Source organism: Telmatherina bonti (assembly GCF_933228915.1).
Source record: "Telmatherina bonti genome assembly, chromosome: 7".
NCBI lineage: Eukaryota > Metazoa > Chordata > Actinopteri > Atheriniformes > Telmatherinidae > Telmatherina > Telmatherina bonti.
In genome coordinates this window covers 10,314,807-10,333,258 of record NC_136625.1, presented here as the reverse complement: position 1 = coordinate 10,333,258, position 18,452 = coordinate 10,314,807, and the positions used below count along the sequence as shown (strand labels likewise).

Genomic DNA, 18,452 nt, shown 5'->3' with positions numbered 1-18,452 from the left:
CTCTGCAAGTGCCGTTAACAAAACATCCTAATAAAAACATCCAACGCTTTGCATAAAAAGAGCCTTACTGCAGGAAACCCCGCCGTTAGAGCCTGAATGGCCGTGCTGCATGACAGCAGACGTGTCACATGTGTGCACGTATGGCTGAAGTCGCCCACAGCAAACTATGTGAGCTGCAGTCTGCTTGTCTGCGGATATTCTGTGACAGGATAAACAGAGGTCTAAAGGAGTCACTTTAAGAAACTCTTCTGGGTTTATTTAACCTCACGGCCCTTCGTGTCTGTCAGTCTGTCTGTCTACTCGTCTCTCCGGCTGGGAGAAGAGTCTAAATCCGGCTCGCATCAAGATATCGCCTGCATCAACAACCCCGCAGCCACACAATCTCAACCAGATCACACACGCAAGTCCTTTCCCTTCCACATATCATTTTGTTGTTTTTTCACTTTCTGATGCAACTGAAAACAGAATTCTCCAAATAATCATCATTACGTGAAAATAATTGCCAGGAAAAATGAACAAATCACCTTAAGGAGGCACCAGCACATAAAAAAGTCGCTGTGTGTGTCTCACAGCCAGGCACCGCGCCGGCCGGGGCCGGACATGTCAGCGACGGAGCAAAGGGAAGCTCAGCTGTGCGGCACACCCCGACAACACACCCACCCATCCACCCACAGGAATGTGGAGCTGGCACGGCCCAGGTGCCATCGTTCGGGGTTGTGACATCGCTGCAGGACTGTGCTAAGACACGAGTGTGTGACTAGTCACTTCAGATATATGGGGAAGGATAAATGGTTGTCATTTACAGAGCACCGCTTGAACTTTTCTTTAGGTTTTATTCAGCATTTATTGTTTTCAAATTCATGTACTCACAAACACACGTAAAAGCTGTGTTGCTTGATAGACTTATACTAGATTCTATATATAAAGTAAAATAAGAATTCAGAGTCTAGTCCAAAGACACTTGACGCATGGAGGTGCAAAATGGTAAATAAATTAACATCAATCTGTGGGATACACTTGAGAAATTCTCATTGATCTACTATAGAGCCAGCTGTGTATCCCTCCACACACTCCAGTCCACTAGATGGCAGTGATGCACCTCTAACCTGATTGCTAACAAATAAAAAAAACCATAAAAGGGAAGAAAATAATATAATTCACAAAAGAAAGATGCTGAGCAAAAGATAATTTGTGGCGCCAAAAAGAGCCAAACTGAACTTGTCATCTTGCTGGACTTTTTACATCCTTTACACGTATCAGAGCTGAACGATATGATGATATATATCGTTTGGACGATAGAAATTGTCTATCGTTTCATATGAGGCGCTATCATTTACGCCACGATAAGGTGCTTTATCGCGGTATTTCACGTCAAGATGCGCTTTATGGCATGCACGCTGCAGTATGTAAAAAAACATGGAGGAAGACAGTAGCAGACGTGTTTCAGAGCAGGATAATTCACTAAAAGATGACCAGCCAACCCAAACTGATGAGCTTGTTCATGAAAGAGGGGAAATTTCTGTCACATGGATGCAGTTTGGATTTAAAAAGACCGACATGGAACAGACTAGCTCACAGTCCCAACAACGGACTTCGATACAACTTACTCATTTTATCACCTGCGCAGGAATCAGAATAAACAATACAGAATAAAGAATAGAGTCAATGAGCAAACGCCGCAAAAGCAGCGTCAAGTGGAGGCGAAAGCTCATAATAAACTCCAGACATGAACGCTGCAACAGGTATTTAACCATGAATCGCCATACAGCCACATAACTGATGACTGACAACATTACACACACAGTTTTATGTTGTTATGTATAACGTTATGGGGATATTGAATGAGCAGTATCGGGTTATGAGAATTTGGTAGTGTCACCCAGCCCTAACGTATTATTCCAACTACATCAGTAAAGCAAGGCAAGCTTATTTCTATAGCACCTTTCATGTACAAGACAATTCAAAGGGCTTTACAAGAAACATTAAAAGCATTACAGATGGTGTAAAAACAGACAAAAAAAATGCATAAAAGCAAAATCACAATAAAATCCTAAACTCAATTAAAATAATTAAAAGTTCCTGTGCAGATGTCCTGCATAGGTGCATGACAAAAATCGAGGCTATCGGTAGCAAGAAAAGGTTTAAGTGGTGAACAGCAAATAAACAAAATCGAAGGAAGCATGAATACTTAGTTTCATCACCTAAAACATAGTGTGTGTAGGAGCCGATTGTGCAAAGCCATTTCCATCATGGCAGAATTCAACAGAAGGAATACAAAAAGCACTTTTTTTCCATTTTTTCCTTGAACAAAACCAGGAAGTAGAACCATAACAAAGAAATGAGACATTTTTACTGTTTCAGTAATGAAAACAAGGCCAAACACAATAGCTGGACTCCATCTTCAGCCCTGACAACCAAACAGGTGGAGAGATTAAATCTGCTCCACCGTATCCTCAGGACACCTCCTGGTGTCATACGACGGCGCCGCCATCAGCTGCTGATTAAACTGTCCTTTATTTGTGTTTACAGCTGAACAGGAGGTGACGATCCCACAGCTACCTGCTGCGTCACACACCAAGCTCAGATTGAGAGGCTGCAGTGCCGACCGCAGCTATGTTTACAGTGTCAGCTGACACGATTGGCAGCAGCCAGCCAATCAAACCCTGCTATTTTCCATGACCTCAAGGTGGTGAACTGCACCTGAACTGTTCCAGAGGCAGCCGCTAGAAAGTGAATTCCTCACAAGTGAGGCTAATCGGGGTTGCAGATAAGGTAGTGTGCTTTCTGACAGGCTGCTCTCTTCAGCGAGAGAGGAAGACGAGGAAGGAAGGCTCATGAGCGCATGGAAAGAAGGCATCTGGGAAAACAATCGCCATGTCCTGCGGCAAGCTGCCACTTCTCCTGGCATAGCTGATACGCTCTGTATCAATATGAAAGTAGATACACACTCTTTTACACTGAACTCAGCTTTAACGGATGAACACACACCTGGCAAAAGCACTAAGAAGTGTAGAGTGTATACTTGTATTCCCAAGATGACATGTGGCCTGTGTGTTTCATTCCAGAGTGAGCTAATAAATGTGTCCTTGTGTGATGGGCCAGACATTCCTTCCAGTCTTTAAAAAGCTCATGTGGAATCACAGGGATGAGTCACAGCTGCCAGGAGACCACCAGTCCTGTTGAGTGGGCCACATGGAGTCACTCACACTCTCATACATGTTTAATACTCTCATGTTGCCCTGTTATCTCAGGCCAAAACTGCGTGGAAGTGGATCACTGGACTTTAAATAGAAAGGTTCGTCAAATTAAAAACTCATAAGGGATACAAGTTTATATATACATGAAAGTGGAAACTGCAGCCTTCCTTTGGGTTCATAATAATAAAACTGCATGATGTTTCTAGGCTGTTTCGCCAGACAGATATGGTTTTATGAAACCATATCTGCATTTTACATAATCAGAAATAAGGGTGAGCTCTTCTGTGTTCAGTGGGGAAAAAAAAAACAGGTGAGAACAAAGTGGATAAAACAAAAGAAAAAACAGGAACAGCTGAGTGTGAAATCAGTCAACACTGGTTTTTAGTGGTGCGGATGCTCCTAACGGGTCAGAGGTTAGAAAACACCGCAGGTCTGTCGACAAGCAACGCGCTGCTAGTGCTGCGGTCACAGTGAACGTAACCTGAGACTGTTTTGCTTCTAAAGAGCATTGATGTGAGCAAACAGAGGCCATGAACTGTGGCTCAGATCCCTGCTTTCCACTGCATGATAATCTGCTTCTACCACACTTCCAACACTCTGCTCAGAGTTAAAGCAGTCTCAAACGTCCCCACAAGGCTTCACACACGCTGCAGTGTGAGGAGACGGCACGGGAAGGCTTGCCGGACCAAACTTTAAAGTCTGCCGTCAGATCTCCCTCCGCTTGGCATCCTACTCATGCACTGTGTTCACTGAGCTGGCTGGAGTTGCGGCTGTTCATCGTGATAACTAACAGATTAAATCAATTTAACTGCACCATCACGTAAACCTAACTTGTTCCATCCTCCACGAGAAGCAACGACTGAGTTCTTGTTCACGAGGCTGCAAGAACAAGAAAAAACTTCTGGTTTGTCAGGTCCATACATCCTGCAGGAGAAACATGTCTGCAGCAGGGACGGATCACTGCAGTGGGGGCGATGTCTGCTTTTATGTGCGATGAACCCAGTTGTTACCTCCGCCAAGGAGGTTATGTTTTTCCCGGTGTCTTTGTGCTTAAGATAACTCAAAAGGTTATGGACGGATTTTTATAAAAAATTTCAAGGAGTTAGAAATGTAAAAATGAAAAACTGATTAAATTCTGGTGGTGATTCGGATCACCGTTAGGATCCAGGAATGTTTTAAAATGATTCTCTAACATTGTGCTTGGCGGAGGTTTCCACGCTCTGCGTGCTTTTCTAGTTTCATATTTAACGAGCAACTTTGTCCGCGGCAGGGCGGGTTGTGCACGCGGCAGGGTCTGAGTGTTTTACTGCCACATGTAAAAACGTTCGTACTTTCTCACGACGTCGATAAGCTGTTTTATCAAAACATATCGTTTTACCTGCAACAGTAAAAACACGCAACACGCAAACAAGCAACAACTCTGCTTTCCCCGTGTTAACCACGCCCACTTTACATATCCGACCAATCACACGATACTTCTTGCAGACCCGCAAGAAAAAAGTTCTGCCAGCCCGATGTGTCAAGAACTGTCTTCAAACGTGTCCGCGAGAACAAAATGACGTCATTTTCTTCTCGGGGCTTTGAGAACAAGAAAAAAGTTCTCGCTTCTCATGGAGTATGGAACAAGCTTAACACATTCATGTTGCGCTACATTTTTTGCGAATGAACAAATCTGAACACAAAACTTTAATTGGTCCTTTTGTTTACATCAATTTTGTGTATATTAATGAAACAAAACGTTTATAATGTATAACCGATTAATCTGACGTTCATGTTGCAAAGCAAACTCCTTTAACCTGGAGAGAAAAGTTTAATTTATATGACATTTATTCTTTTTGTGGAACTCCTGTCGCTCCGCAGAGGAAAAGCCCTTTTCTCTGATGAAATCAGTCAGTCTGCTTGCAGTTAGAAAACACACAGAGGGCACCTGCACAGCTGTCTTTCCATGCATCTTACACCAGTCTGCACAGCCAGGATGAAGGTTCAAGCTCAGCTAAGACGACACTGGGTCCGCTGAGTTAGATTCAGTCCATTTCCTGTCCATCATTTGGTCATGCTTCCGCTGTAAATGGCTGCAGTGTTTTTTTCACATCCCAGCTGTGGCGTTGCTGAACTCTGCTGTCAGTCCAGGGAAATTTATCATACTGATAGGTAGGGCTGTGACGATATGTTTTCATCCCGATTCGATTAAGATTGTTTTTGGTGTCGATTCGTTTTAAATTGCGATTTCCATGATTCCTCGATATTGCTTAATTTTGTAGACTGAAAAACAAAAAAAAAATGTATGAAACCTTTTTTTGCTCGTCATTTTTCTTGATTTAAATTCGGAAAAAACAACCCAGTAGCCAGACTATCATTCTGCTGCTATCATGCCCAAGAAAACAAGTAAAAAGACCATTAAAAACAATAAAAATGACAAATATTTTATAGTGAATTAATTTCATTTTGAGAAAAAAAAAAATCAATTTTAAAATTGTGAAGCAAAAAATCCCAATGTTTGATTTTTTTATTCAGTTTTCCTATCCCTACTGATATGTGCATCACGAGAGAGCACAGTCCATCTCTCTACTATTTCCTCTCAAACATGCATACAGGCGTTTAGAATAGGACAAGTTCTGTAACTTAATTAGCAAACATGTCTGATATGATTATAAACAAAATTTTTCATCTTTTCAGAGTGAAAAACCAGAACAAACTGGTTCATGTGGTGGTTTTGAAGAAGCTTGTTCTGCTTTGTGGTGCAAATGTTTTTAAAACCCGAAGATAATGTTGATTTCATCGTGGGAAGCCAAAATTATACCTGAAATTAAAACTGGATTAAACGTGGAACCATAGCTGTCATTTCATCATCTAACAATGTGCCGAACTGGTTTGAAGCACCGCCAAAGAGAAACTCGCTTTCAATGCGTTTCAGAAGATCACATTTACAGACTGAGTAGCATCAAAGATAAAACTTTTAAAACTTTGATGCTGAGAGCAAAGAAAGAAATCTCCTCCATGTCTTAGAGTTAAGCAGTGTGATACCAGGGATGTGGCAGAATGCAGCACATCAGCTGGACTCGCGTCGTTTTGAGCAAATATGAATCAGATAAAGGTGAGATTTTGTAATCATTGACTGGTGACAAGCTCAGAAAAACCTTGGTAACCCTGACTCTGGATCTGAACCCCAACAAGAGTAAATGGGACACATTAAAAACAAAAACCCGCCCACTGAGGCAGCAGCATCCTGGACAACATCAAACCCTGAGGTGTCCTGTCCTGCGTTAAAGATCTTTCTGACGTACTTTATCTGTACCGTATGAAAAACAATGAGGAGAAAACAAACTCTTCCAGAGAACCGAAACCTTCGCTGACCCCCCCCCAGAGAGGGTTGTGTGTCAGCGCGGGGAGAGTGGTGCAGATTTGTGTCAGCAGATCTGACAGGTTGTCATGTGTGAAATGAGCACATTCTCTGCTGTGGAAAAGGCCTGCAGGGACGAAGGGGAGTGGGAAAAGAGAGAAAGATGTGAAAGGACGTAATGATGACAGCTTGACAAACCTATACACACACTCACACACATGCAAACACCCACTTCGATAAGGAAAAGGTTTGTGGGAGAAAGTTATCGCCACCACCGGAATAAAGATTCCTTTCAGCTCATAAATGTAACACAAGACAAAAGGTCAAATTTTTCTCACGTTTGAACAAAAAAAGCCTACATTTCAGTATTGCTTGAGTTTTTCGGGTTTTTTTTTTCAGCCAACAGTCCTGTTAAATCCTGGTGGCCAGACTACAGAAACTCCTGCACGCTGTGAGAAAACAAACCTTTTTTTGTGTGTGTGTGTGTTACAGGATTAGAGCCAAGCAGCAGTATTCAGCTTTCATTTGGCTGTGATCTGGTGTTTCTGTCGTCAGGAAATGTGACAAACTGCATAGAATCTGTTTATAGGATGAGCTGCGATGACACAAAGAAAGCACAATGCATCTCCTGCTTACATATGGGCTGCAGCCGAGTAACACCTTTCTTATTAGCTGCATTTTGACTGCAGGAGCTTTTCCTCTGAGACTCCACACTTTAGGAGGACCCTTTCCCTGACCTTTCTCCTTTTTTTTAGTGCACAGTGGCTAAACAAAAAGTAGGGAGATATGCATCTCCCAGAAGCCAGCTTAGGTCAGGAGGAGGTTGGAGAGTACACAGAACTGTCAGGAAAGGATTTGCAAATCAGATCATTTCTGACTGATCAACAGCTCCAATAATCTTATCGTTTCAGCATCAATGTCGGCGTTCTTCACAGCTTATTCAGTCTGTTACCTTTAGGGTGTGGGGATCGTTTGTCTTGAGGCTTTTGTGAATACAACGTATGCCACAGTCAAGCAAGTTTGATCATGAAAACAAGCTAAAAGATAAAAATGTTCATCTATGATCGTTTCAGAGCAGCACAAATAAAATGAAAGGGTTGCAGGGTTGAGCTGAAATTCAGCTCAAACCTGCAGGAAGGTTCCACTGTCAGGTTCAGGTAAAGAGGCGCATTGTATCACAGCACCTTAGACTTCACTTCTGTGTTTGTTTGGCTGTTTTTGCATGGAAAATATCACGCCAAAAAACAACCACAACTTTTTGTTGCATTTTTGCATAAAAAATGCAAAAAAATTAGAGATTTAAATGGCAAATATCACCAAAAAGTGTCCTAAAGTCCTGGAGGAACGGACTATTTACTTCATCTTTGCTGGACTTTCAACCTAGTTTTACAAGACCAGTTCAGAAAATAAAAATATGCATTTTCTTTTTCCTTTTGTTTCTACATTTGGTTTTTAAATTCTTTGTTATTGTTGGATGAACCGCAGTCTAAGTTGACTGCAAGCTGACTCGATCATTCAGGCCACTGACCGGCCGAAGCTGACCCTGAACCTCAGTCTTCCTCACACTTCTTCTTTTCTAAAGAAAGATATTTAAAAATACAAGATAACAGCATCTAATCAGATTATATCTTCACGTGCAGCCGATACCACCAATACCAAGAGTGTTTTGTTGAAAAGAAAAAGACCCTGTTACACTTAAAGAAGCAGCTATTTTTGTTACAATCCAGACGTTTAGTAAACCTTTTGCAGGTGGAGTCTTACTTACTATTTAGGCTGTTTCTTTGATATTTCAAGAAGCTTAATTTACACTTGAAAATCCGTTTTCTGTCTGTGAAGTAAAACAACCAAACAAATGTCCCTTTAAATCTAACCTGCAGCCTCACGCTGTAAAAACTACGTCAACTCAGTGACTGACGGTTTTTTCGTTCATGAAAACATAACGTGACTCCGTGACCTGCAGACCATCAGTCATGTTGAGCTTCTCTCATGTCAGCTTCACACTCAAGCAGCTGAGTCTGAGCCAAGGGCAACAAGATGAAGCAGAAAGGCGGGATGTGAGGCCGTCCGGCTTTTTGAACTCAGGGTTCACAAAGGTCAAGGTTTGAAATAAGACCAATCTAAATGACCTCATGTAGCTCCACAACAAGTTCATACATAAAACCTTCTTCATTCAGCCTGCCATCACTGTGGTCACTGAAAATCAGCATTTTAAGTGCATTTCCCCAAAAAAACAATAAAAACCACAATGTTAGATTAACAACAAAATAAGCCGGATCAGTGTAAACAAATGAAGGCTTTGGTGTACAAGGAATCCCTTCGTCTGTCCGATCGGTTTCCGGAGCCTCAGAAAGCAAAAGTTCAGTAAACCCTGCCTCCTCCTACTTCCCAAACATCACTCACTCTGTCTTTGTCGTCAGCCACGTCACACAGCACGTCATCCAAGTCGAGGATTCCTCCGTCGCCGTGCTCCAATCGGTGGACGTGCAGCCAGTAGCTTGCATCCTGCAAGATAAGACAAAATGTGACTTGTAGTATTTTAGAAAAACTGTGCAGCAAATAAGAGTTAATAAACTACCTCAGAAGAATAAAAGCCAGCAAGAGAACAACAAGAGCTTGAAAATAAGTGCTGTGCAGAATATTTATTCATTTATTGTCTATACCATCATGTCCAGTTCAGGGTGATGGGGACGCTTGAGACTATCCCAGTCCATCATAGGACCAATACTAGAAAAGCACTCAGAGCTCAGAGTAGGGATGCACCAATACCAATATCAGTATCGGCTCAATACCAAGCATGTGTGCTCATAATTGGTATTAATAAAACTGTACCGATACCACACTTGTCAAGCTAGCAGATATGAAGAAATAAATGCCTTGAATGTTAAAATGTGACATTTTTTGTTACACTAAAAGCTAGATCCTTGTTTCAAAACCACACATTTATAGTTGTATTTAGGTAAAATGTGCCAAATCATTATCAAGCTTGTTGAAATTGTTCGATCTGTAATGTTATTATATTTGTATTGTTGAGGTAACTTCAGAAAGGATGGCTCATTTATTAAAACCTAATGAAATCTTACACAGTTATAACAGCATTAATAACCATAGTCACAATAATGTTCATATAAACAGATTTGGTCTCTGCAAATATCAATATTCACATTTCAGATCTTGGTATCGGATCGGAACTCCCAAAAAGTGGATCGGTGCATCCCTAGCTCAGAGCTCCACCAAGCAGCTCCTTTCCAACCAGAATGTGATTTTCCAGCCATGTTCTAATCCTACATTCATTTTACATGGATACACTATTCGACTGCTAGATTCACTGATAATAAACCCAAAGTATCTCGGCTTTATTGTGGTGTTTGTTGCATGTTTATATTTAAATTTGTTCTTTGGCAGAGATGATATTCCAAAGACCCCCTACTTATACTGTTCTGGATGGTAGCACCCAGAATCCAGATGTATCTTTGATATCTTGTAAAACCTATTGGGAACTTCGGGATTTTTATTATTGGGGTCACATGCTTATATACCATCTTGCAATGATGAAGAATGCTTTAAAAAATTCCAGGATCCAGATGGTAATCAAGTTAACTCCCTAAATTTAATGGAATTCAAGTTGGACCAATACCTATTCTCAGGAAAAGGAATCACAAAAATCCATCCTGTAGTTTTTGTGTTGCTAACAAGCAAATAAACAAACAGACAAATACACAAACGCTGGAAAAACAATCTCCTTGGCAGAGGTAATAAAGAGACAAACAACCACTCATATGGAGAATTTAAAGTGACCAATTAACCCAACATGTACATCTTTTGGATGACAGGACAAAGCCAAAATGCCTGGAGAGGTTCAAACCAGTGACCCTCCTGCTGACCACCACAATGCAGCCATATGCGCAGCACATAAAAGGACAGAGAGATGAAATCCTACACATGCTCAGGTTTAAAACTGTTGAGCGTGATTTGCTGTCATTGTTCTTGCAGATGTTCAAGTCAAGAAGACATTTGCAGTCGTCAACACCAGAGAGGAAATCCTGGTGTTCAATCTACTCTGTCTTAGCTGTCAGATGGTTAACCACAAAACACTCAAACTTCACAAAAACCTGGTGGGAGATGAGATGGGAACATGAAATAATGTTTAGTTATTAGACAAAAAAAGACTGCAAAAAGTGCTTACATGCACAACAAAATGATTAAATGAGACGGGTAAAAAAGGGCGTGGGTTATTTTCTTCAGCTTTCAGCATGTATTCAAACTAACCCCTAAAATCCTCCAAATTTCATGACATGCAGAAAACAGAGACCCTGCTACAAGCTGACAGGTTACATACAGATCGGCTAACCGGGGACACGAAAGCAACTGCAAGTGCACAATGTGTGCAAGTGCATCAGTTATGAGTCATGATGTGACTATTTGGCTTTAAGCTACACGCGACAGCCCCAACAGTTCCATCCTCATTATCCACTCCTGCTTGCCAAAGACACATCATGCAGGAGCCAATAACACTTGCATTATATTTAATTTGAAAACTAATCCTAGGAAAACAAATCATTTGATTTGAATGGGCAAAGAAAAGCAGCAAGAAAGTAGAAAAAAGGCTGAAAATGAAGATCAGGGGAAGGGGGTCACTGTGATTCATTATATTTCTAATCCTTGGGGATTCAGGAGGATGCAACAGGAATTTTCCTCTTGTTTTCTCAGGACTGAAAGCACAATCACGGCACACTTTTTTGTTTTTCTGGGAATAGCTTCAACAGTCTAGTTAAAGAGTCTAATATGGAGGGTGTGTATTTCTCCCAAAGTCCTGCTCATCAGATGCCATCGTTTCCATACCTGCAGTCTACTGGTTTGTTTTTCAGGGAAAATACTTGGAAAACAACCTGCAACCTTGCTGTACGTAGATCATTTAGACTCTAAAAACAAAAAATTTATCAAGGCTGCATCTGTACTTTTGATCCACCCAGACTGTTGTCCACTCCTCAGAATGAAAAGTAGCTATTGGATGCCCTAATAATGCCTAAATTATGTCATCTAATTTGCATAATCAATCTGGTACATAAAGTTGCAACAGACAACTGCAGAGGGAAGAAAAATTTGTTATATGACACCCTAAACATGTTTAAAAGAAAATGTTTTTAAAACAAAGTGTTTTGGGGTTTTTGTTTTTTTTTTAAATCAATATTTTCTTTGGTTTTTATTTTAGATTTTATTAAGTGTAGTTTGGTTGCATTGTGTTCTTGTATTTCTGTCTTTTTAAAATGTTTCTGTTCACACTCTTCATGAAATCGATATTTTTGGTTTTTTTTTAAAAAATCTATATTTCCAAATAAATGAAAATAATCCATTATAAAATAAAATGTTTTTTTAAAATGATCATTTATTTACTATTATATTTATTTTTTATTGTTTTAATTGCTCTTTTTACTTTTCTTCTTGGGAATTTTCTCAGCAGAATGATTTACTTAATTAAAATGAAGAACAATGACGAGCAAAACATTTTTGTTCATGTTTAAATGGAATCGATCCAAATAATTTGTCATTTCTTTCTAGCTTATAGAAGAATGAAGTTACTTGTGAAATTTGCACCAGAATCACCAAAAATCAGAATCGAACGGAATTGTGAATTGTTGTTTGATTCACATCCCAAATGCTTTCACATCAGTTGCCAAAAGTCTGATGGGGGGGGAGTCACTGGAGCGGCCTGAAAACTCACTACTTATGGCAACAGAATTGCTAAGTTGGTTACACTACACATATCTCACATTACTGGTAAATCTACATTTTATCCTGAAAATTTACATTTATGTTCAAGTGTACAGATTAAAAACATAGAGATACAAATTTATGTTTGCACAGAAACAAATAGCTTTGTTCAGTTAAGTCTGCAAACAGCCCAACCTGATCTGTAAGAGCAGGTGTGATTTAAATAAAATGTATAAAGAGCATAAAAACAGTAATGTAGAAAACAAAAGGTCTCATTGGCTCTCCCTCGTTTCCGATCAGCTGTGGCAGGTGTCATGTTATGTGACAGTCTGCATTATTTCTTGTGTTGTCTGACACACAGATCCTGTATGGATTTCTGCTGACAGACTTCAATAGTTAAAATCTGAATTCACCCACGACTCTCAACACCAGGCATCTTAAAGGAGGGGAACTATGATAATAATGCAAACATTAGCTGCATCCAGCAAAATACCATGTAAAGAAAAGAAAAATAATACTAAATAAAGTACTCTGCTGTACTGACTACATTAGACTAATGTCTACAGGTTCTCAGATAAATAAAGGTTGAGACTTAACTACAAAATGAATCAGCGGAGCTCAGAGCAGGCGAGTTTTTAGACTGAAATTGCTTCCATTTGTTATTTATTTTCCAAGTTACTGTTGAGTCAAATAATAAAGAAAAATGAATCATTTTAGCATTTTGTGGAGGGGGTTCAACCATGAACTTATTTGGAGGACAATTAAATATATGAATAAAAAGCATAAAAACAAACAAGTTTATTGCTCAAGACTTTTTGTGAGTGGAACATTAAAAAGACTGAATCACAATGTCGTGTTTCAACTGCTTTTGAGAAACTGAATAAAAAATGTGGAGTTACCAAATATGGAGCAATGGAAGCTTTTTCCCTTCACTCTAATATCTGATCTACATGTCACCAGTTTTATTTATGCATCCTGCACACAAATAACAGCGTATATATCCATAAACGAGACCTGAGGCTTGACATTTAATGGTTTTGTAAGTGGAGATTGGAGGATGACAGGGCTGATATCCATCTGTGTTAACTTATGTGTGCTATATGAAGTCCCTGCAGTTTGCAAGGACACACACACCACATCAAAGAGTGTGTAAATGGGGGGGTGTGTGTGTTAGTGTTTAATTCTGTAGGACCAAGTTCATGTGGTAAAAATAGCTTAAAGCAATTGCCCCGTGACAAACTGAAGACAGGGCAACAAGTGACATAGTAAATAATCTGAAAGTCTAATTGAAACTGAAAACATAACACACATACACAAACACACACACACAGCTTTCAAATGCAGGTATCTATCTGAAATAAATCTGTCATTTGAACAAGACAACAAAAAAGGTCTCAATACCGCATCTAGTTTCTCAACATCTTCCATTCCCTTTAGATATAATCAAGATTCCCATGACACTAATCTGGAAGGCCATCGTCTAAAGGATTGCATAACGATACAGGACAGATCTGGAGCTGGATCAGAGAAGCCATCGCCTGCTGTAGCCCTCATCTGCCCAACAGCAGACCTGGAAGGAGGCCAAGGCCATCACTGCCTGTGGGGAAAGCACAGCACTACAATTTCCACAGACAAGCAGGCGTGGGGTGCCCACTGCTCTGCAACAGCACCATAAAAAGGAGATGCGAGCCCGAGGCCCCAATTAACAGAGTGCCAAGTGTTATTATACAATCATGGATTGGGTTATTAGATGCGTACGAAGTTAGTGGGGTGTTTCGAAGTCAAACTCTACTAATAAGACTTTGAAGACTTATTTCAACACCAAATATGAGTTTATGAAAAATATGTTGTCATGGGGAGAGAAATGGGTCAAAACAAGAGAAGGGTGTATGTTGTACCAGTTGGCCATATAAATAGTCAGAAGAAGGGACTAATGAAATGAGAAAATGAAAAATACTTTATTAATCCCCAAGGGAAATTCAATATTGTAGTAGATAATTATCTTGAGGAGGTCTTGTTCCTGAGGCTGATGGCTGCTGGTAGGAATGATCTGTATCTTTCAGTCTTGCATCAGACCTGAAGAAGCCTGTCACTGAACAGACTTTGTTGTTTTTCTTCACTGTGTGTATAACAATATAATACATTGCTGTATTTTCTAAAACAATACAGGTTTCAGGGTATTTGACGATATTACCCAAGTTTACTACTGATTGAGAGAAGAACTGCTGCAGTAGATTGTCCAAGAATAACCAAACACATCGACATCAGGACAGTTGTGCACCAAAACGTGGAGCATTTTCATGTCCACATTGTCCTGATCACAGCGCTGAATCCATCTTTTGCTCAATGGAACCATGTCTTTGATCATATGGATTGTGATGGTTTTGGTTGCTGCAATTTTTCCAACATAATATATAGTGCATATACGACAACACAGCTGAAAGTTGCCATGATGACATAATCTGCAAGAAATAAGATGTTGCTCCACTTGCAAAACTCTCATACGCCAACATTTGTTCAATTTAATAGCTTGTGCTAAAAGAATGTTAGTAGCCCTGTGTTGGTTTCACTCTCTTGTTTGTCTGCAGAAATATTCAGCGCTGCTACACTTTAGTACGATCTATAAAGTGATTTGATGCTAACAGAGTAATAAATATAGTATGGAAACGACTACCTCAAAATCCTTTATGTGGAACTCCTTCAAGAAAAAATGAAATGGGGTCCAGTGCAACCTCTACAAGGGAAAGGAGCAAACTACTATAGCTGAACAATCATTTGAAGCATCCAAGATCCCTCCACACATCAGTAGTCATGGCCTGGATTTGTCACCAAAGCAGGTAAGTTTCAGCAAATAGCAGACCTCATCTCCTTAATAATAGCCAAACATATCTGTTGTTGAAGGTTTAAGAAGTTTAAAAAGAATTAATTGATCCTGAGTTTAATCAAGAAGACCAATCAGCACAAGACAGAAGCTGAAAATACTGGAGAGAAGCGGTCAACCATTGCTGAAAAGGTGTCTATAAGACAGCAAATGCCCATTCCAAGTATATGCCAACCAAATACTCCCTGCATTGTAAAACATATTCAAAAATGGAGAAAAACTAACAAAAGAAAAAGAAAAAGAGTCCAGAACTTAAGAACTATTTTGAATGAAAGCGTCACATAGTTGCCGCTACACAACAACAAGCGAATTGTGTCGTGGCAACACACATTCTGATCCATTTTACCAACTTTCACATCCTTCAAACCACAGAATCAATGTCAACTAGCACTACGTTAGTGCACAAAATTCAAATCCAACAATGTCTCTGGAGGACCTGAGTTTCGAGTTCCAGTTTGAAGAGAGAGATGATGAAGACAAGAGGAACTTGAGTGAAAATGAAGAAAACGTGAATTTAAGTGAGCTTTTCCTTCTGTTCAACAACCTGAAGATGTTTGATGACATCTATGTGAACAACATAGTTATAGATATGGAGGTAAGGCAGATATTGATCATTTTGTTTGACTGTATTTTCTATCAACAATTCAATGGGAAATTCCAGAGTAGGCCACAATCAGTAATGTTCCAATTTTACCAGAGAGGAAAAGTGATAACTTTATTTACCTACAGCACCAAATGGAGGATAGTGAATGGGAGACCAATTCTGAATCTGACAGCATCATATCAGACCTGATTCTCCTCCAGGACTATGTCCAAAGTATTTTGGAAGACGCTACTTCCCCCTTGACCTCGATGCCGCTGTCTGCTACGTCGCAGGAAAATACACTGAGCTCCGCCTCCTCCCACATCGAGGACTTTACTGAGGTTACCACTAGGAGTGTCTTGGATCTGCTTGAAGAGGTGTTCTCTACATCTTCCTCTGGTTCATCTGACAACTCAGATGGTGCAAACGCTGCAGATGGAGAAGTGGGCAACGTGGACAGAATGGACAACTTACAGGGTGAAAATGAATGTAGCTTGCAGTGAAGCAGCGGGGAACAGTTAAATAAAATAGTGTACCGTAATCTGCATGAAATAGCTTTGTTTCTATCAGACTGGCTAAAAATAGAAAGCATTTATGTTGTATTTGATGATTAGGGGCTTTTGTCTTTTGCTGCTATACAGGCTGCTGTGGTGAAACAGAGGATTAAATGAACACAATGGTGTCATAAACTGCAGGTTAACCAACGAGTAGAGTCGGCTACAATATGCAGCAACTTCATGCGCTTTTACTTGTTTGCACACCTCCCTAATGTATGTCGACCTAACCAGTCACCATTGTAGACATGGGAGGGAATGGGGAAACATTTACGATGAAACACTGAAATCGTGACACTCAGACTCACGCTTAGAATAATGGCACAAATTCATTTTGTCATGCAGAATTGTCTTGATTTTCTAGAAACAGTATTACACTAAAGGCCACATTGACAGCAATGTGTGCATCAATGTTTTACCCAAGAACACTTTGGCAAGAGGTCCTAGGAAGCCAGTGGTGATCATGCCATAGTTCAAGGCAGCGGCCACAGCAAAGCCTCACCCTTTATTTGAGGATATTCGGTAGTTAGAGCCTTTACAGGGTCAGGCGGGGTCTTAATTAGTAGACATCAAGTGACCTTTGACACCTCCAACTTTATTTAATCTCACCACCCCCACTACCATCTGCTGCTACTCAGCAAACCTGGTATTACCATAATTCACTGCTACCATAAGACAAATGAACTCTAGCTGAGTGTTATTGGGACATTTTTAACCCACACATGGTTTTTTCAAGAGAAAGCCTAGCTTGTCTGCATCTACATCGTTCTTAATGGAGCTGAAACTGGTTATTCCTAAATGGCAAAGCTTGCATAATGTTTGGCACCAACTGCACGATAAAGTTCCCTGTATCTTTTCCTGGTGCAGTTATATTCTCTACAACCAAGCCGCAATGCAAACAACATGTTCTGTTGAAACTTCTATGTGTCTGCTGTTCTTGGCAGAGGTTTTGTTTTTGTTTTTGTCATGCACTAGCATCAGCTTGTGATGTACTGCAGTTAAAATGCCACAAGTTATCTACAAAGATTGGCACTCGTGCATCTGTAAACTTGGTTTTATTGCATTCCATCTTCCATCAAATGTCTGCTTATTCTCACTTATAAGTCTGTCTACGCCATTTCTGTCCAACCCTGTACGTTTCCCTCTTTGTACTGATTAAACTTTAACAAAATGTGCTTTTTAAAAACCAAGCCGCAATGCAAACAACATGTTCTGTTGAAACTTCTATGTGTCTGCTGTTCTTGGCAGAGGTTTTGTTTTTGTTTTTGTCATGCACTAGCATCAGCTTGTGATGTACTGCAGTTAAAATGCCACAAGTTATCTACAAAGATTGGCACTCGTGCATCTGTAAACTTGGTTTTATTGCATTCCATCTTCCATCAAATGTCTGCTTATTCTCACTTATAAGTCTGTCTACGCCATTTCTGTCCAACACTGTACGTTTCCCTCTTTGTACTGATTAAACTTTAACAAAATGTGCTTTTTAAAAAAGAAATTAAAAAAAAAATGCACTGCAGCATTCCCTTGTTGGGAATCCTTTGTATATCCACAACTACCCTGCCATGCAGCATCAATGCAGGTTTAAAACACATCATTTCTTGCACCAATTCTAATTTGCAAGTTGAGCGTTACATGTTTTTGTTTCCTCCCAAGTGACTTCCATTACTAAAAAAATGCATTTTGCTGCTTCATCTCCTCCTCCCTCTCAATTTAGGAAGACGGGAGAGGGGAAGGGCTAATGCTTCACAGAAGATGAGAGGGAATAATTGAGTGGTTGTAGATTTAAGATTTAGAGGGGACCAGATGGGAACAAGGATGGAATTACTTAAAGGCAATGAGATGGTTGAAGATCTTAAAATCTAAACAACGTGACACGGATCTAGCAGGGAGTTGAAAAACTTAACTTAATACAATCTATGTCAAGGCATGCTTTATCCTCACAGCAGGCAGCACTAATGAGATGTGGATTAAGAACACACAGTAGGCTTATTGGCACCCAAGTGTGTGATACTGTGTGTTTGTCCACCGGTGCACAAGCGTGTAGAGCTCACATATGCAGGGCAATCTGCAACAGGCAGAAGCTGTTACCGATACCTCATGAGTTTACAGTCTAAAAAATAAACTAAACTAAAAATATTTTTACCATAATTGGCAAAAACTTAAACTTGCATTCAAACACAAACATCAA

The 18,452-nt window shown here is 40.1% G+C and overlaps 1 protein-coding gene across 6 annotated transcripts in view; it reads right to left on the bottom strand.

The window, feature by feature from the left end:
• pard3ab (par-3 family cell polarity regulator alpha, b) overlaps window positions 1-18,452 on the bottom strand; it is a 305,596-nt gene that overhangs the window by 243,634 nt on the left and 43,510 nt on the right. For all 6 annotated transcript variants that reach the window (XR_013771364.1, XM_079243165.1, XM_079243169.1 and 3 more), the window contains exon 2: window positions 8,938-9,039. Coding sequence is in view for 5 of the 6 variants with exons in the window: in XM_079243165.1 (XP_079099291.1) it covers window positions 8,938-9,039 (102 nt within the window). In the remaining variant the exon portion in view is untranslated. The remainder of the gene's footprint in view (window positions 1-8,937; window positions 9,040-18,452) is intronic.